We start from the raw sequence: 19,500 nt of genomic DNA, 5'->3' as shown, positions 1-19,500 counted from the left end.
TGACCTGAGCCGAAGGCTCAGGTCATGATCTCAGGGTCCTGGGATCGAGCCCCGCATCGGGCTCTCTGCTCAGCAGGGAGTCTGCTTCCTCCTCTCTCTGCCTGCCTCTCTGCCTGCTTGTGATCTCTCTCTGTCAAATAAATAAATAAAATCTTTAAAAAAAAAAAAAAAGTTTGATTTATTTGAGAGAGAAAGAGAGCATGGGGAGGGGCAGAGGGAGAGAGAAATGTTAGCAGACTCCTTGCCGAGCTCAGAGCCTGCTTCAGGGTTCGATCTCACAACCCTGAGATCATGACTTGAGCCGAAACCAAGAGTCAGACGCTTAACTGACTGCACCACCAAGGGCCCCAGAGAATTACATATTATATTTAAAGCTCTTCAAACAATACCTGGTAGGAGAAAAAGCTTAATCAAGGACTGAAATCAGCATCTTCACTACTCTTGTGCGCTGCCCGGAGACAAATCGGATGCAGCTCCTGCCTTCACGAAGCTCATAGTTTAGGGAGAGAGGAGGACGGAAGCACACACTGTCGGTTAACTAGGGTGAGTGCAATGGTTGTGGTGAGCTTTGGGAGCTGCGTTAGGGTGGGGGTTGGGGAAAGAGTCTTCCTGCTAGAGAAGCCACCTCAGCTGGGCTTTAAAGAAGTACCGGGCCCTAGCCAGGGTGGGAAGGAAGCAGTGGGTGTGAGGGCTGCTCCAGACAGAGCGGGCAGCTTGGGTCTGACATTGTCAGAGTGAAACCTTCCGGGCCGGCCATGGGGCTAGAGAGGAGGCCAGGCACTCCCTACAGTGCTGTGTGCCTGAGATGAGCAGCTTGGCCTTTGTCCTTCTGGTCGTGGGTGACATGAAGGTTTTGTTTGTTTTTCAACTTTTACCCACAGGAAGTAGCAAAAATAGTACAAAGGGTTCTCTTCACCCAACTTCGCATGGTGATGGTATATACGTTTATGTTATCAAAATGGTTCACGTTTTCAAAACCAGAAAATTGGTATTGGTACATCACGAGCCTGTAGAGCTTATTCATTTTTCACCTTTTAAAAACAAAAACAAAAACAGCTGCATTCATCTGTGTGTGCGCATGTGTGCACCGGAAGGGTTTTGAGCAGGGGAGTGACATTGACATATGTGTTGGACAAATACTCCCAACCACCAAATGGCAGCAGATTAGAGGGGGCTTGTTGGAGGCTGTTGGCAGGGGATGCTGAGGGCCTGAGAGCCGTGGTCATGGAGATGATGGGAGGAGCTGCAGAGTGAACTGTTTTAGAGGTAATTGTGGAAGGAACTGGGGACAGGTAACAGGATGGCAGTTGGAGCCATGACTGGAGTTTGGGGGAAATGGAGGAGGAGTAGGAGCAGGGGAGATGCTGCTGAGTTAAGTTTGGAATACAGTAAGTTGGAGGAGCACCAAACTGGGATGGGCACCAGGGAGGACTTTCTGGGCACGGAGGCATCAGAGCTGGGTCTTAACGGATGAATAGGAGTTGGCTAGGTGCATGTGTGTGCGGAGAGGGCATTCCAGTGGGGGAGGGCAATCCAGGTAGAGGGCCCGGGATTTGGAAAAGCATGGAGGTCCTAAGCAGCCTGGGTGTTGGACATCTAGGTAGCACCGCTCAGAGTGTAAGAGATGTGATTCTGAAATATTGGGGAGGGGGTGAGCCTGGCGGGAGGAACCGATTTGTGAGTCATCGACATTACTCGTGAGGTCATGAAATGTAAGAGCTCATCTGGGGAGAGCATGCAGAGTGAGGAGAGCAGGAGCACTGTCCCTTAAGTGGAAGCTCGGACACATTGGTGTTGAGACCCGGGCAGAGGAAGAGGAGCCCCTAACAGAGAGAATAGGACCGATCAGAGAGGTGTGAGAAGGACCTGGCAGTTATTGCCAAGAGTCCCCGAAAAGGTGCGTGACAAACTGTCCCTCTACTGGACTCAGCAACCAGGAAGGAGGTCCCTGGGATGGGGAGGAAACTTGGCAAGCACCTTTGGTAGAGTGAAAGGGGGGTTGCTGGGATTTGGGGAGTGGAGTGGGACGTGAGGATGTAAAGACAGTATAAATTACTGTTCCACAAAACATGACCAAGAAAAGGAGGAGAGGTTGTACATTATTCAGAAGGGGATTGAGAATCAGGGGAGAGATTTTGAGGGGTGGGGGAGACTTGAGCATGATGACAGGTTGAGGGATCCTAGGCTGGGTCTGATTGCTTAATGGGCAATAAAGATGGTGATGTGTGTGGCCCCAGGGCCAGGCTGCTGGGATTTAAGTACCAGCTCTACCATGTGCCAACTGTGTGACCTTGGGGAAATCACAGAACTTCTTTGTGCCTCTTTTCTCTTCCTAAAAATGAGGATGATAGGCTATCTCACAGGGTGTGCTGGAAGGTACTGTGTATAAAGAGATCATGACATGCCAAAAAGAGAGAGAGAGATACCATGCTAGCTCCTAGCAGTTGGTAACCCCTCAGCAGATGTTATTACTTGGTTATTTCAATGTCCGTTTTTTTAATTTATTCAACTCATTCATTCTTATCTATATAATGCCTGGGTTGGATGAATTGATTCATTGATCCATTTCTTTTACCACCATTTATGGAGCACTTGCTCTGCACCAAGGACAGGGCCAAGGCTTTGAGATTTTGAAGAGGCTGGTCTAATGAAGATCTGAATCTCTGAAATTCTGTGATCAGCAAACTGTTCTCAAAAGTGAGGGAAATAAGGGTGCCTGGGTGGCTCAGTTGGTTGAGGGACTGCCTTCAGCTCAGGCCATGATCCTGGAGTCCTGAGATTGAGTCCCACATCAGGCTCCCTGCTGAGCTGGGAGTTTGCTTCTCCCTCCGACCTTCCCCCTTGCATGTTCGCTCACATTCTCTCTCTCAAGTAAATAAATAAAGTCTTTAAAGGAAAAAAAAAAGTGAGAAAAAGAAAAAGTATGGCTCTCTCATGGTTTTCAGGTCAATGGTTTGGTCTTTCTCCTGGGAAGAACAGCCCATGGACACTTGGGCAGAACTGAAAACACTGGGTTTGAAACCAGACTCCTGGTTTCAAGGCTCCACTTGGCCTCTGAGGCCTACCAGGTTGGCCTCAAGTCAGCCATCTCATTTTGTATTTTAGATTATAAGGTTAACACTTGCTCTGTGCAAAAAATCAAATCATGCTGAAAGTGTTCTGTGTCCTGCTGCCGCTTGCCAGATCCCCAGTCGCCAGAGGGAACCAGTTAAATTGGAGACTGTCTTTCAGACGTCCTCTTGATGTAAACACACATTGCACACAGATGTGATCATACAACACAGAATGTTCTGGAATCTGCTGCTTTTTTTCTTCCTCAACCATGAATGGCGGCATCACCATGACGAGGCATAAAATAGATTCAATAGCTGCATTGTGTTCCATGGTAGGGCATACTATAGCTCAGTGGATTAATTCTCTGCTGGTGGACGTTCAAGCTCCCTCTGGTTTTTCAAAAAAAAAAAAAGAAAGAAAGAAAAGAAAAAAAAATTCCTGTACAAACATAACTGGTTGTACGAGGATTTTAGTAGGATAAATTCTTGGAAGTTTCTGGGTCAGAAGGACAGGGCACTTTATGCTGTAGGAGGCTTTGGGCTGCAAGTAACGGAATTCTTCCCTCGGAACGAGAGTGTATTATAATCTTACGTGATAAGTGAGGCAGAGCAGTTCCAAATCAGCTGATGTAGGGGTCGGACAGGTCACTCAATAGCTTCGGTCTCTCTGTTCCGCCCTCCCCAGTGCGTGCGTCGCACTACTCGCTGTCTGGCAGCAGCAGCAGGAAAGGAAACCTCGGTTCCATTTTGTGTGTGAAGAAAACCCTTCCCAGAAAACCCTTGGCTGACTTCCCCTCCTCTCTCATTGGCCAGGGTGGCGTCACGTGTCCATGCCTAACCCAGTCACCGGCGAGTAAAAGGGCCATTATGATTGGCTGAGCCCCGTGCAGGTTCACCTGGGAAAGGAACTGCCTGGGGGCTGTGCGGGGAAGGGTGAAGGGCATCTGGGTGCCTTGCTCTTGTTGGTGGGTGTTGCCACACTGCTTCACGGAGGTGCTGCCAGGCCGCGATCTCGGTGTACTTGCCAGGGTGGAGCTTGCCCGTTCCTCTGACAGCGTCCACCGGGCTCTCCTCCCACGGTAGCCTCAGAGGTGCGAAGCGGCATCGTGTTGTTTATCCCATGTTTTATCAGTGCGTTCGAGTGTCTTTCCTTCACGATTCATTTAGCGCCTGTGCATGTCCCGTTTATGTTCTTTGCCCCTCTTTTTTTTTTTTTTTTTTAAGATTTTATTTATTTATTTGACAGAGAGATCACAAGTAGGCAGAGAGGCAGGCAGAGAGAGAGGAGGAAGCAGGCTTCCTGCTGAGGAGAGAGCCCGATGCTGGGCTCGATCCCAGGACTCTGAGATCATGACCTGAGCCGAAGGCAGCGGCTTAACCCACTGAGCCACCCAGACGCCCCCATTGCCCCTCTTTTTAAGTAATCGTAATGATCATACAGTAGCCATGGTTGATAGTAAATGCTTATTCCGTGCCTGACATCTCATTGCATCTAGCCCCCCCAAAATCTCAAAAAGGTATTAGCATCCTTGGGACGCCTGGATGGCGCAATCGGTTAGACGCAGGACTCTTGATTGCGGATGGGGTCATGATCTAGGGGTGGTGGGATCAAGCCCCGAGTTGGGAATCCCGACTCAGTGCGGAGTCTGCTTCTCCCTCTGCTCCTCCGACATTCACTTGCTCAGGGGCCCACTCTCGCGCTCTATCAAATAAAAAAAAAAAAAATTACAAAAAAAAAAAAAAAAAAAAAAAGAAGAAGAAGGAGGAGGAGGAGGAGGAGGTACTACTGTCCCTGTTTTAGAAATGAGGGAAGTGAAACACAAGAAATCAAGCAACTTGTATAGTTAATAAGGAACAGGGCTTGGATTTGAACTCGCTTGTGAACTGGGTGTATGGTCACATACTGTGCTGTCATGCTGAGGGAATTATTTCCTGTTGGTCCCTTAATTCATGGCTGTTTCTGGGAAGAGCCCTTTGAGGTAAGCCCAGCTTGAAATTCCCAAATTGTAAGAACAGGGACCTAGAGTAGGGGAGAGGGGACTGCCCCGCCTGGTGATGGGATCCTGGAAACTCAGGCCTGTTTTCTCTTTGGATTTTTTCTCTTCCTTCCTTCCTTCTTTCTCTCCTTCCTTCCTTTTTTTCCCTTGCACTTTTTGCTTTAAAAAGAGATGAGATTTGTTTGACTTACGTGCTTCTTGCTCTTCCACCATGTGCCCTGACCAAGTATGCCCCACCACATCCTCATCCTCAAGGAGCTGTCTCCCTCTTCAGCTGAAAACAAATGCTCTTAGAACCACTGTCTCAGTCAGCTGGAGATGCTATAAGAAATACCATAGACTGGGGTGCTGGGTGGCTCAGTGGTTTAAAGCCTCTGCCTTCGGCTCAGCTCAGGTCATGATCTCAGGGTCCTGGGATCAAGCCCCACATTGGGATCTCTGCGCAGCAGGGAGCCTGCTTCCCCGTCTCTCTCTGCCTGCCTCTCTGCCTACTTGTGATCTCTGTCTGTCAAATAAATAAATAAAATCTTAAAAAAAGAATACTGTAGACTGAGTGGCTTACACAACAGAAATTTATTTTCTCATAGTTCAGGAAGCCAAGAGGCCAGGATTAAGGTGCTGGCAGATTCAGTTTCTAATGGGAACCCTTCCTGGCTTGCAGATGACTGCCTTCTCTTTGTGGCCTCCTCTGACCTTTCCTCCCCTGGTATGCAGAGAGGGAGAGTTCTCTGGTGTCTCTGGCCCCACCCTATGACCTCATTTGACCTTAATTATCTCCTTAGAAGCCCTATTTCCAAACAGTCATAATGGGGTTAGGGCTTCAACACAAACATTCAGTGTATAAATTCTGCCCCTTGCCCTCCCAAATTCATGTTTTTATCATATGCAAAATGCATTCATTTCATCCCCACAGCCCCCAAGGTCTTAACTCATTCCAGCATCAACTAAAAAATCTAAGGTCCTAAGTCTCATCTAAATATCTAAATCAGGTCTGGGCGAGACTGGAGGCAGTTCATCCAGAGTAAATTCCTCTATTGCTGTGAACCTGTGAAACCAGACAGGTTATGTGCTCCCAAAAAGCAATGGTGGGACAGGCATAGGATAGATACTCATTCCCATTCCAAAAAAGAACAGTCAGAAAGAGGAGAGAGGTGAAATGCAATGGGGCAAATTCCATTTGATTAAAGGCTTGAGAACCATCTTCTTTGACCTGCTGTTCTTCCTTGCTGGCCCACCAGGGTGCAGCACAGCCCCCACATCTGTGCCAATCAGTCACCCCGCCCCCCAGCTCTGAAAAGGAATCGGTGACCCCACCAAGGCAGTTCTGATGATTTGTGACGCAGGGTTAAACTTTCCTTTTCTTGAAAGATAAAGCATGTTTGCCTCCAAATAGCTTTATGGTCCAGTCCTGTAGCATTTGAGAAGTCCAGCAGCTTTCCCACATTCCGTCATCCAGTCTTCTTTGTCCCCTTTGGTTCTAACTGGTAGTGTTTCTGCTAGTATAATCCCATCTGATAGCTAATTTGATATGTGCTTCATGCCCACACTCATCTCCTTATCAAATGGTTGCTCAGGCACATCATTAGTGTTCCCTTCAGGACACGCTTCCTCATATTTTTGCAATAGGGATAGGCTGAGAATTTTCCAATTCTTTATCTTCTGGTTCCTTTTGTTTAACAATTTCTTCTTCATCTCTTTTCTCTCAAATTTTACTATAAGTGGTAAGGAAGACCCATGCCACACCTTCCATGCTTTGCTTAGAAATCTCCTCTGCTTAGGGGCACCTGGATAGCTCGGTTGGTTGAGCATCTGACTCTTGGTTTTGGCTCAGGCCACGATCCCGAGGTTATGGGATGGAGTCCTGTGTTGAGCCCTGTTGGGCTCTGTGCTCAACGTAGAGTCTGCTTGAGATGCTCTCTCTCCCTCTCCCTCTGCCTCTACCCCTATTTGTGCTCACTCTGTGTGTGTGTGTGTGTGTGTGTGTGTCAAATAAATAAATAAAATCTCTTTAAAAAAAAAAAAAAGAAAGAAAGAAATTGGGTCTCCTGGGTGGCTCTTTCGGTTAAGTGGCTGCTTTTGGCTTAAGTGTGATTCCAGGGTCCTGGGATCGAGCCCCACATGGGGCTCCTTGCTCAGCAGAGAGCCTGCTTCTCCCTCTCCTGCTGCCTACTGCTCTGCCTATTTGTGCTCTCTCTCTGTCTCTCTCAAATGAATAAATAAAATCTGAAAGAAAGCAATCTCCTCTGCTTAATAACCACTTTCATTGTATGCAAATTCTACCTCTCACAAGGAAATGGAACACAATTAATTAATTTTTTTTTAAAGATTTTATTTATTTATTTGACAGAGAGAAATCACAAGTAGGCAGAGAGGCAGGCAGAGAGAGAGGAGGAAGCAGGCTCCCCGTCGAGCAGAGAGCCCGATGTGAGGCTCGAACCCAGGACCTGGGATCATGACCTGAGCCGAAGGCAGCGGCCCAACCCACTGAGCCACCCAGGCGCCCCACAATTAATTAATTTTTAAAAGTTTATTTATTTATAATCTAAAAAAAAAAAGTTTATAATCTTTACACCCAACATAGGTCTCGAACTCAGGACCCCAAGATCAAGAGTCACACGCTCAAGGCACCTGGGTGGCATAGTCAGTTGGGCGTCCGACTCTTGGTTTCAGCTCAGGTCATAGATCTCAGGGTCAAGGGCTTGAGCCCTGCAACAGGCTTGTGCTCAGCACAGAGTCTGCTTGAGACTCTCTCCCTCACCTTCTGCCCTTCACCCCTTCTCTCTAAAATAATCTTTTTTTTCTGAAGATTTTATTTATTTATTTGACAGACAGAGATCACAAGTAGGCAGAGAGAGAAAGGAGGAAGCAGGCTCCCCGCTGAGCAGAGCCCGATGTGGGGCTCGATCCCAGGACCCTGAGATCATGGCCTGAGCCGAAGGCAGAGGCTTAACCCACTGAGCCACCCAGGCGCCCCTTAAATAAAGAAATCTGAAAAAAAAAAAAAATGCCACATGCTTTATTGACTGAACCAGCCAGGCGCCCCACTAGAGCATAATTTACCCAAGTTCTTTGCCTCTTTATGACAAGGATCACCTTTCCTCCAGTTTCAATAACCTGCTCTTCGTTTCCATCTGAGGCCTCACAGGAACTGCCTTTAACATCCTTATTTCCACCAGCCATCCCTTCATGGCAATCAGGGGTTTTTCTAGCCGCACCTCCAAGCTCTCTCCACCTCTCTCCACCTCTCTCCACCTCCCCACTCTCTCCCCACAACATGCATTTCCAAAGGCGCTCCATATGTTTCGGTGTTTCTTAGAGCAGCACCCCTCCTCTCCGTACCAAAATCCATACTAGTCTACTCAGGCTTCGGGAAAAAAATACAGGATCAGAGCCCTACCTTATGACCTCTTTAACTTGACTTCTTAGAGGCTTCTCTGGTCCTTAGAAGACTTTATCTCCGAGTATAGTCCTGTTTGGGGGTAGGGCTTCAACATATACACTTGGTGGGGGACACAAACACTCGATTCGTAACAACCACCTATTAAAATGTTCTTACCAGAGGAAGGAAACTGAGAAGGAGGAAAGGGTGGGGACGTTAGCGGCTTGCTAGGGCTGGGGCTTTTGCTCACTTGGCACATCGTTTTTTGTTGTTGGTGTTGGTGGTGGTGTTTTAAAGATTTTATTTATGTATTTGACAGAGGGAGAGAGAGAGAGAGCCAGAGAGTGCAAGCGGAAGGAGAGGGAGAAGCAGGCAGGGAGCCTGATGCGGGGCTCCATCCCAGGACCCTGGGATCATGACCTGAGCCGGAGGCAGACGCTTAACCGACTGAGCCACCCAGGCGCACCGACATCTCCACCGAACCTTCTTTTTCTTCATGCTGTAACAGTGTCCCCACAGCCTGGTTTCCTGGCTGGACGGTGAGCCCTTCAAGGGCAGAGATTTTGTTTCTGTCATGGCCGAGTCCCCTGCACCAGGAGCAGGACTTGGCACAACGGAAGAGCCACTCAAGTTTAGTGGCAGAATCGAGGGCACGGTTGTGCTTTGCCCACTTCCCCCAGATCACCCAGGGCCACTGTCCAGCAGCCTGTTTGGTTTTCCTTTCCAGGCGGTGTGCCTTATGCTTTGCCTGCCCTTCCATGCGGGCATCTGGCACTTAGCAGGTGCTCTGTAGCTCGTGTTCTGGGAGGGGCAAAGCCAGATCATGGTACCAGACCATGTAGCTGTTGGGGTGGTTTGTGCCTCTTCTGTCACTGGCAAGGACCATTGGAGTTACCAGCAGAAGGCCCTTTGATCAGGCGGAGGTAAGCCCAGTATCTGGTGTGTGGTAGGCACTCAGGAAATGTGAGTTTCCTTCCCTGCTGCCACCTGTCTCTCTGCCTTCCTCCTAGCTGTGGGACAGGCCTACTGGCTGACCCCTGTGGGCAACCTTGGAGTGGGCTGCGGCCTGGGCTTCCCCATCATCCGAGCTGGGCAGATTGTGGGATGCCACAGGGGGTTGGGGGGTTCAGGTCAGGCTCGGTGCACATGTTTCTGGACAGGTGTCCTGTAAGGACTGTCTCTTCTCTCCCAAGCTCCCCAAGAAATATGTCATTCTCCTTCACATCCAACTCAAGGAACAATTTCTGCAGAGCCTTCCCTGGCTTCCCCCAATGGGCCCATCTCTCCTTCCTCTCAGTGCCCAGGCCCTTTGCACTCACAGCTAGCCTGTGCCGCAGCTGGTGACTCACCTGTCTTTTCCCTCCTGCTGGACCAGGAGTTCTTGGAGAGCGGGCCTGGGCCTGAGCCACCAACTCATTTCGTAGCTCCCCTGCCCGCATGCCTAGCACCAAGTAGGGAGGTCATGGATGTTGATTAGACTGAAGTATACCCTGGCTTTCCGGGGCTATCTCTGCCCTTGGCACAGAGGAGACTATCTCACCAATACGTTGCGGGAGTCAGAAAAATCTTCCCAAAGGAGGGGGCGTGGTGGTTTCCTCTGCATCCTGGGTCCCTGTAAGACCTGGGCCTCTAGCTTGGTGTTACTTTGTATTACTGTGAATTTTAGCGGTGGTTGTACTCTCGCTGGGGAGGGGGCGTATGAAGGCCTAAGGCGTATGGATCTCTGCTGGGCATCCTGGTTTATTAGGGCCGATCTTGCACATGGTGGCACTCTCTCTTTAAGCACCACTAGGGCCCAGCCCCTTGGGGCAGCCCTACCAACTTCTACTAGCCTGGGTGTGTTGCTTTTGAGATGAAATCTAGTTGCCAGCCCTGGCCTAGGGCCTTTACACTCAAGAGAATGACCCTAGCATCGTTGGTAATAGACCCAGCAGCAAGACGTTGGAAGAAGCATAGTATTTTCACACTCAAGTCTTCCCCCAATTCACCCCACAGACACATCTGCCTTTTCTGGGCCACGAGTATGCACCAACACCAAGGACAGGCTTAGGTGCCTAGGAAGATGACCAAGCGCTTGTCTTTGACCAAACTGTGTCTTTGAGGAAGGAAAGCAGCAGCATTTTTACTGATGTGAAGTCGGTAGTTCCAGGCCTGGCCCCCACGGTCTGGCGGAGCCTCACTTTCCTCGTCTCTCAAAATGTGGCCCCAGAATGACCCAGCCCCGGGGTCATCGATCAGGGTCAGATAAAATGTGGGAGATGACAGGGTTTTCGTAAACAATTGAATGGCGCCTGCCAGAAGGCCCTCTCTCCCTGACACCAAGCAGCCAACTCCTATTCACCCTTGAAAGCCCAGTTCAGAAGTGGTCCTCTTGTCACTCTGACCCGGGTCAGAATCCAAGCCCCATCCCTCCCCACCACCTGGGGTGTTTCCTGTGCCCAGACAACCGGACCAGCCTCCTCATTGCCCCCCACCTCGCTGAGGCCATCACTGGGCCAGGAGGAGCGGGGTTGGGGGGTGGACAGGCCCTCCGAGCCTTCACATCAGACCTGGCCCTCACAAATGTAGCCACTTTGTTGTGCCTGATCACAGCCTCTTCTGTTCGCCACAGAAGTCTGGTTTGGGGTGGAGGTGGCGGGATGTCCCTTCCACATCTGTAAGTCGGTTAGAAGAGCTGTGTGGAGGGTGGGCACCCTCACCTTCTCCCCTGTATGTAATGGGCGTACAGCAGATACTGAACTGAATGCCCAGCATAGGAATTCTGGTCCAAAAGCTACCCCTTGCTACGTGTCTGCCATCTCCCAGGCCCGGAAATGAGTGCCTTTTCTGTGCTAATCCTGTGGGTAGGTGCTGTCTGTAATCTCTGCCGTACAAAGCGGGAAACTGTAAATCGGGGCGGCGGGCTAGCCCACTCTGGGATTGGTAACCTCTCTGCTGGGCACGCACACAGCATTGCTGCTGCTTGGGGTTTGCGGTGGTCAGAGAGGAGGACTCACGCCAGGCCGGGTGAGGAACCTTCTTTATACCGCCTTGGGCCGGGCATGTTTTTTTTCCTTGGCTTCGGATTCAGATTTGGGAATTACCTCTTGGGATGGATATGGGCTCGTTTCCCTGAAGTGTGCTCAGACTGCCGGGCGGAGAGGGGACTGGGAACACTGTTCTCTGACCGCCATGGTTTTCTGAGGGAGCTGCAGGCTGAGCCAGGCTTCCGGAAGGCAATAGGCCAACTGCTCCCACATGGCGGGAGATGGTGTGGGGAAAAGTGATCACCGAAATTACAGTGAGTCATCAAGAGGCTCTAGGTGCGGGAGGGGAGGGCCTGTCCCCCCCGCCCCGCTCACACCTCCCCCCCGAACCCAGTGATGGCCTCGGGGAGGTGGGGGGCAGTGAGGAGGCTGGTCCACTTGTCTGGGTGCAGGAAACACCCCAGGTGGTGGGGAGGGATGGGACTTGGATTCTGACCTGGGTCAGAGTGACAGGGCTTGGTGGTCCTGACCCTGTGGTGTTGGTTGTCTAGGCCTATAGGGGGTCTGCCTCCCTCTCACAGGCCCCCTGCCCTTGTGGCGCCACACTGCATGGTGACAGGTGCACCCTTTTCTCTCCCACCAGGTGAGCCTCCCTTGCAGGGCCTCTGAAGAGCCAGGACTGGGTCTCAGCTGTCAGTGGCTCCCCAGGCTTGCAGGGAATCGGAAGAATGAGCATATGATGGTCCCCTCGAAGGGAGGGGGAGAGACTCCATGGAAGGACTAGGCTTCCTAGGAGGGATGGAGTTTCCTTTAGAGGATGGCAGCACAGGTAGAAGGAACCACAAGGCCAAAAGCCAGGAGTCAGGAAGGCCACCCCAGCCCATTCTGGCCACACACTCAGGAAGGCCAGAGGAGTGTGTGGGTGTGAGGGGATGAGCCCTTGTTTCCCAGACGAGGAAGCCAAGGACAGAGAAACCAACCAAAAGGTGTGCTTGGCAAGGCCCAGGCAGCCCAGGGCCATCACCGCCTGCCTCCTGAAGGAGAACAGGCTCATGGTTGTGTCCATCCCGGGAAACGCTTGCAGATTTCTGCAAGAGGGAGGAGTGGGGTTGAATGACACATGCTCCTGTGGTGGTTGGACTGTCGCTCCGCTCTAGGTGCTCTCCACGTGTTGTCTCTTGAATGCTCATGACAGCATTGCGACAGGAGCTGCTATCAGCCCTACTTTCCCCATCAGGAGACCAAGGCCCAAAGTCACACAGTCACACAGTCACGCAGCAAGCGTAAGTGCTGTCATTCACACCCAGGTGGGCCTGAGTCCAGAGCTCTGACCCAAGGCTTCGGCAGGGCAAGCAGGTGTCGGTGGGCATGTGGTGATGGCCCAGGCCCTGCCCAGTGTGAGCAGCTGGTGTGAAGAGCACTGTTCTGGGAGCCTGAAGACTCGGTGTGGCTTCACTCCTCCCTGGGAAGAGCACATGGGAAGAATGAAATTTGGGGAACTGAGCTCCCCTGATCCCACACTTCTTATCTCTAGAGCCTCATAGCCACCCTTCCAGGCGGAGCTTGTCATCGGACGAGCAGCACAGAGGAGGAGAGTGAGGCCCAGAGCAGTGCAGTGGCTGGCCCTGGCCACAGGACATCTCACAGCTCCGAGTGTGGCCAAGAACATGGCATGTGGTCTGACAGGGCTGTTTGCCTCTCACTGGTTGAGTGATCTTGGGAAAGAAACTTTTTGCACTGTGCCTCCCTGTCCTCATCTGTAAAATGGGTTAGTGACCTCTGCTCTTCTCACAAGACAGGATTGTGAGGACATGGTTGAAGAAGATGGAAATAAAGAACAAGGAAGCAGGGCATCTGGGTGGCTCAGTTGGTGAAGCGTTTGCCTTTGTCTTGGGTCATGATTGCGGGGCCATGGGATCAAGCCCCACGTCAGGGTCCCTGCTCAGCGGGGAGCCTGCTTCTCCTTCTCCTCCCTGCTTGTGCTCTCTCTATCTGTCTCTATCTCTCAAATAAATAAAATCTTTAAAAAAAAAAAAAAAAAACAAGGAAGAAAGGAAGTCTGCAAAGGTATTAATTTGATATACTTGCTCCCTCCCCAAAGTAGTTGGGTGCTTTTCACATCTTGGTGCCCCCGCATGTGTCTGCGCTCCAGCCCTCTGCTGAGGGAGCTCCCCCTTCCCGGCAGAGCCCTCGGTCCTCTCTCTGGGACCATTTGGCCGGGGAGAGAGCAAAGGCCACACTGTGGGGCAGAGCATGGAAGGGGCCCGTGAGTGTCCTGGACAGAAAGTGCTGGCTTGAGACTAGGCAGCTTCCAGCCCCCTTCCCGCTTGGCGATGGGAGCCCCAGGCTCAGGTTCTGACCCAGGGGAGGGTCCACATCCCTTCTGGGCTGCCACCAGGTGGGACAGGCTGATCTTCAGCGGGCCTTCTAGACTGTACACAGTGCCATGGAAGCTGGGTGGGGTGTCTAGATCTGGCCAGGAGCTCCCGGCCCCTGGGGGGGCTTGCCCTAAAGGAACCTGACCCCTAGCTGCTCTGCCTGAGCCTCCCTTCTCTTGAAGCAGCTCCCTCTGGAGCAGGCTGTGTGTGCCTGTGCAGTACCATCCACTTGTTCTCCTCGCTGAGCCTCTGTCTCCCTCATCCGGGGCATGGGAAATTCCCTCCATCTTGCCAAAATGGGGCACACGCTCTGCTCTCTGGTCTGGTACAGGCCATACCGGCTCCGGGCACGTGTGGGCTGTGCAGAGGGCTTGTTGGTGGTTAAAAGAGGGTGGCCTGGGTTCAGATCCTGCTTCGGGTGCCTGCTTGCCAGCTCATTAACTGGAGCTCCCTGAGCTTGTTTCCACCTTGGTAGAATGGAGACAAAATGACATGGCATTGTTCGAAGATTCCAAGAGATTCTTCTACAAAGTGCCTGCGTTTGTAGCTCTAATCATCTGCATCATTTTGTATCTTGTGTATCTCTTCTCCTTGGACTGGGTTTGCTGGTAAAGCAAGGTTTTCTCGACCTTGGGGTAGTTTGATGCAGAATTGCCGCCCAACCCCCGTGTGTGAGGAAAGGCACGTGGCCTCCAGGCAGCCCCTGCCCAGCAAAGGCACCGCCCAAAACAGTCCAGCGGGCTGTGGGTGTGGAGGGCAGGAGCTGTGTGGCTGGGTTCACAAGGTGTCTGCAGGCTGTGAGATGGGCCATGGCCCTTGGGGGCACCTGTGAAGTGGGATGAGTGTGGGAATGAGAGAGCCCACAGGGGGGTAGGGACGGTGACCAGCCCCCGGCCACTGCTAACTAACGGATAGACTGCTCTCTCCCCCAGAGACTGATGGAGAGGCAGAGACGGAAGGCGGACATCGAGAAGGGGCTGCAGTTCATTCAGTGAGTGTGGGGCCGCCGGGCAGGCTGGGCGGGCTGGGTCCTCTGACGGTTTCTTCTCCATAAGCCTTTGCTGCTCAGACTCCCATGTGTGCAGGGGAGCGAGGAGGTAGGACGTGCTAGGCAGGGGCCAGGGGAGTGTAGATCTGTGAATATCCCATGTACACACACTCCCTGACTCTGGTTACCCTCCAGTCCTGCTCCATCTACCATTTTATTTTATTTTTAAGATTTTATTTATTTCATAGAGAGAGAGATCACAAGTTAGGCAGAGAGGCAGACAGAGAGAAGGGGGGAAGCAGGTTCCCTGCTGAGCAGAGAGCCTGATGTGGGGCTCAATCCCAGGACCCTGAGATCATGACCTGAGCTAAAGACAGAGGCTTTAACCCACTGAGCCACCCAGGCACCTCTCTGTCTACCATTTTACCCTCGCCCTCCGCGTATCCTGGCACACTTCCTGTTAATTCTCCTGCTAGCCTGTGTACAGCTTATAACCAATCAATCAATAAACCAGTTTCCATTGATTAAGCACACCTCTTAGGCCCTGTGCTGGGCTCTACACATCCATCATCTTCTCAATCCTCCCAACAGCCCAGTGAAGTAGGGGGCCTTATTTCCATTTTGCTGGGGCTCCGAGAGGTTAAGAAACTTGTCTGCGGTCACACAGCTACAAAGTGTTAGAATTCTAACCCAGGTCTAGCTGACCCCAAACCCTCATCTCTTTCCATTATTTGCCACTCAGTACCCACAGGCTGTGTTTGGGGTTTGTTTATTGGTTTGTTTTTCCTTTTTTTTTTTTTCCACACAAAGCATTTTTACTAACTTTTTTCTCTTGTTTTTTGTAAATAGATCCCCAGAGGCCCATTTATCATGCCATTACTGCAGTATTAGCTGAAAGGCCCCTCACTTCCGAAGCCATGGAAGGCTCCCTGAGCAATTCTCTGTTTCTGGTTTTGTGGGATTTTTTTTTTTAAATGGGAATCCCCACAAAACTAGGATTCACCCTTATCTACCCTCATACAAACTCCCCAATTTTGTTCTCTCACAGAGACCCTTAAAACACGACCTGCCTCTTTCCCACAGACTGGGCCCGTTGTCACGCACACCGTGTCCGCATGGTCCTGGTGGAGCGTGTGTCGACATTCACACACTGTCCTTGCTCAGGCCGCCGTGAGAGCTGTAGTCCACCTTTCCCTCCTCTCTGGGCCCGTGTCCTCCCCCTGGGGGTGGGCTTTGATTTGGGGGGACCACTCAAAATGTATTCAGATGCCAGTCTGATGAACAAAGTGAACCTTACAAATACTGTCTTTAATTTAAGTTACTGGTTTCTGTGGAGCTGGGCCTTTGAGTCCTACATCCTGGTTCCCCCACTGGCTGGGGGCTTCCCAAACCAGTGAAGGGAGACCAGCCCCTGCCCTCCAAGAGTCATCGTGCTTGGGGTAGATGGTAGCTCGGTGTTCTCCTTCCCCTTTCCAGAGGGGAGTTCTAGGAAGGTTTAGCAATAGGGACAGCCTCCTAGGAACCCATATGTCGCCTCCTAAGGGATTGCTTTACAAGATAACACAGTAGGACCTGCTGCTTTTTAATTAATTGCATTTTCACATATAGACTTTGGGCCCTAAGCATTTATTAGGCACCTCTGGGCATAGAGCACTGTAGGACCATAAAGTGGTTTGCACAGGTGGGGAGGCAGTGGCTTGTATGGAGGCTTGAAAACCAGAATCAGGTGACCTTTAGGTCAGGGTGTGCCCCGCTGGACAGGGAGCTGGTGCTGGAGAGGGGAGGCCAGGAGGGAGGGTAGTGATGGGGCCTGGCTGGGTAGTATAGGGAACGACGATGGGCCCTGGCCCCTGACCGGTGGAGAGGCAAGTGAGAGAGCAGGATGTGAGCCCCACTGTCACAATCAGGGACATGCCCTTCCTACACACACAGGGGACATTGGCGTCTCACCACTTCTCACTCACTGGCTCAGGCTGCTCTTTCTTGCCCAGATGTTGGCGGCAGCTCTGAACAGCAGAAAGAGCCCAGCCCTGCACTCTGGCCCTGGCTCTGCTGCCATCCTACGGTGTCACTGTCCCCTCCAGGTGTCTGTTTTCCCCTCTGTGCCGTGAAGGACCAGGAGCCTGCCCTTCTCGCTGAGCTATTCAGCCTGACAGGTGTGCCTCCGCTCTCCTGGACTGGCGTTTCCTTCTGCACTGAGCGGGCATTTCGTTGACCCCAGCAGAGGACAGGGTGCCCACAGCCCCGTCTGCTTTGTTGAGGCCAGCACGAGGAGTCAGACTTAGCGTACCTGGCACTGGCCGGGGTCCTGCGTGTTTTGCAGGAAGGAACGGGAGAAGGGTGGAAGCTGCCTAACCAGGGGGACCTGAGGTGGACTCTCGGTGCCGCCTGGAGCCTGCATTTGCAGGTTTGGTGTGTCGAGGCATCGTCGTTCCCAGGGAACTGGTTTGTTGGGAGGAGGACAGCCGGCCAGAGCTGGAGCTGGAGCCGGCCTGCTCTTTCTCAGCATCCGCACCTGGGGAAGCCTGGCTGTGGCCCTGGAGCAAACACAAGGCCTTGCTCCAACCCTTCCATCAGAAGTGGAAGCCCAACCTGGTGTTGGTTTAGGGAGGAAAGACTGCTGTCCCCTTATCCCAGTCTGCCAGGTGACATCTGAGGTCTGAGCTAGAGGACTCCATCCTGGGCGTAGTCTATGGCCTTTGGCTTGGGCTCCTGGGGCCTCCGTGAGTCTGAGCCCCTGGGCTCACCCGGACTTCGTACCCCTCTCCTTTTCCTGCTAGGTCGACACTACCCCTAAAGCAAGAAGAGTATGAGGTGAGTGTCAGCTTCCAGGCTGGGGGGAAGGCAAAGGTGAAGGGCAAGGGTGTCCCAGGTAGGGGGTGGGTGGGGGCAAGAGAGGCCAGGTGCCAGGCCTCCACCCCTGAGCCCCGTCTGCACCCTGCCCCCCGGCAGGCCTTTCTGCTCAAGCTGGTACAGAACCTGTTTGCTGAGGGCAATGACCTGTTCCGGGAGAAGGACTATAAGCAGGCCCTGGTGCAGTACATGGAGGGGCTGAACGTGGCAGACTACGCCGCCTCCGACCAGGTGGCCCTACCCCAGGAGCTCCTGTGCAAGCTGCATGTCAACAGGGCCGCCTGCTACTTCACCATGGTGAGCACGCCACCCTCCTTCCCTCTCCTCTGCCCCCCGGGGCCCTGCCCACTGATTCCCCCAGATGCCCAGCCGACAGGCCAGTACCCCAGTGAGCTTCTGCAGGGCCGGCTCCCCCACGTCCTCCTCTGTGAGTCTCCCCAGCTACCCCCAACCCCAGCTGCACCGAACACTCTCCCGCAGAGCCTTCAAAGTGCTCGTACAAGAGACAAAAAACGGTTTGTAATATTACTGAGCCCCACCCTGGAGGAATTAAGTTAGGCTGTCAGGGTGGCCGGGGCCTTGGCAGGAGGAGGCGGGGCAGTCAGGGCTGAGAACCACTCCCCTCATGGTGGGCTGGGCTGCCTCTTTCTGCAAAGGCCTGGCCTCTCCTGCTCCTCCCTCCTGTCTCCCCTGCCCCCTGAAAGCTCTGGCCTCCACCTCTTCCCTGTCCGGCTTGCTCCCTGACTCAGTCTCTCACCGGATCCTTGGGGAGGCTCTGCTGGGAGCCCTGGAGAGGCCCCAGTAACAGCTCCGCAGGCCGGAGTGGACCATCCCAGAGAAGCGGGTCTACCAGATGCCTGTTCACACCCTCTCCTGTACCCTGAGCTGCCTTCACGCTTCCTCTTCCTCTTAGAGGAGCCTTATTACTCTCGGTCTGTGGAGCCCTGAGCCGCAGGCAGGTATGGAAGTAGATATGTCCAGAACACCACGCTCAACACTGAACAATTTGAAGGCCCATCCGTTCCCATGGCCTACCAGTGCCCATGGGCGGCCCCTTCAGCTGGACGTACGGATGCTCTTGACCAGAGTATGAAGGCCAGAGCTGTTTCCTGGAGCCCTGGAGCCCCCCACCCTGACCCCGGTCCTCCAGCAGCCTCCATCTCTGGAGGGAGAGGGGCAGGAGGCCCGGGGGAGGGAGGGAGGGAGGGAACAGGCGCCGACCACTGAGCCGCCCGCCCCTCTCCGCAGGGCCTGTATGAGAAGGCGCTGGAGGACAGCGAGAAAGCGCTGGGCCTGGATGGTGAAAACATCCGGGCACTGTTCCGCAAGGCCCGTGCTCTCAGCGAGCTGGGGCGCCACAAGGAGGCATATGAGTGCAGCAGCCGGTGCTCCCTGGCCCGGCCCCACGTGAGTGCCCTGGCCCGGGCTTCTGAGCCTGCTTCCCACTTGGGGCAGGGGATGGACCCGAACACGCGGATATGGACTGTGAGCTCTAGTTGTGTTTTCTCAGGCACTGCCGAAAACACACCGTATGTATTAGCTCACCTAATCCTTGCATCAGCCCTTTGAGGTAGATAGTATTATTGTCCCCATTTTAAAGATGAGGAAAGAGGCATAGAGAGACAGGAACTTACCGAGATCACAGCTGGGGGTGGCAGAGGCCACCCTTGAACCCAGGCAATCTGATTCTAGAAGTTTGCATCTTTTTTGTTGTTGTTGTTAAGATTTTATTTATTTATTTGACAGACAGAGATCACAAGTAGGCAGAGAGGCAGGCAGAGAGAGAGGGGGAAGCAGGCTCCCCGCTGAGCAGAGAGCCCTATGTGGGGCTCGATCCCAGGACCCTGAGACCATGACCTGAGCCGAAGGCAGAGGTTTAACCCATT

General features: G+C 52.6%; 1 protein-coding gene across 5 annotated transcripts in view; it reads left to right on the top strand.

Moving 5' to 3' along the window:
* Window positions 1-19,500, top strand: part of LOC111157599 (zinc finger CCCH-type containing 7B) — a 57,498-nt gene that overhangs the window by 8,945 nt on the left and 29,053 nt on the right. For 3 of the 5 annotated variants that reach the window (XM_022519149.1, XM_022519151.1, XM_022519152.1), the window contains exons 2-5: window positions 14,706-14,764; window positions 17,542-17,575; window positions 17,714-17,911; window positions 18,863-19,021. In XM_022519149.1, coding sequence (XP_022374857.1) covers window positions 14,712-14,764; window positions 17,542-17,575; window positions 17,714-17,911; window positions 18,863-19,021 — 444 coding nt within the window. In that variant the 5' untranslated portion in view covers window positions 14,706-14,711. Of the gene's footprint in view, window positions 1-14,688; window positions 14,765-17,541; window positions 17,576-17,713; window positions 17,912-18,862; window positions 19,022-19,500 lie in introns of all 5 variants that reach the window. The other 2 variants (XM_022519150.1, XM_022519153.1) reach the window with 1 other exon arrangement.

The sequence above is a fragment of the Enhydra lutris genome, unplaced genomic scaffold (assembly GCF_002288905.1).
Source record: "Enhydra lutris kenyoni isolate GAN:26980312 unplaced genomic scaffold, ASM228890v2 scaffoldscaffold55, whole genome shotgun sequence".
NCBI lineage: Eukaryota > Metazoa > Chordata > Mammalia > Carnivora > Mustelidae > Enhydra > Enhydra lutris.
Note: the sequence above shows the minus strand (reverse complement) of the source record. Positions and strands in the feature narration are given on the sequence as shown.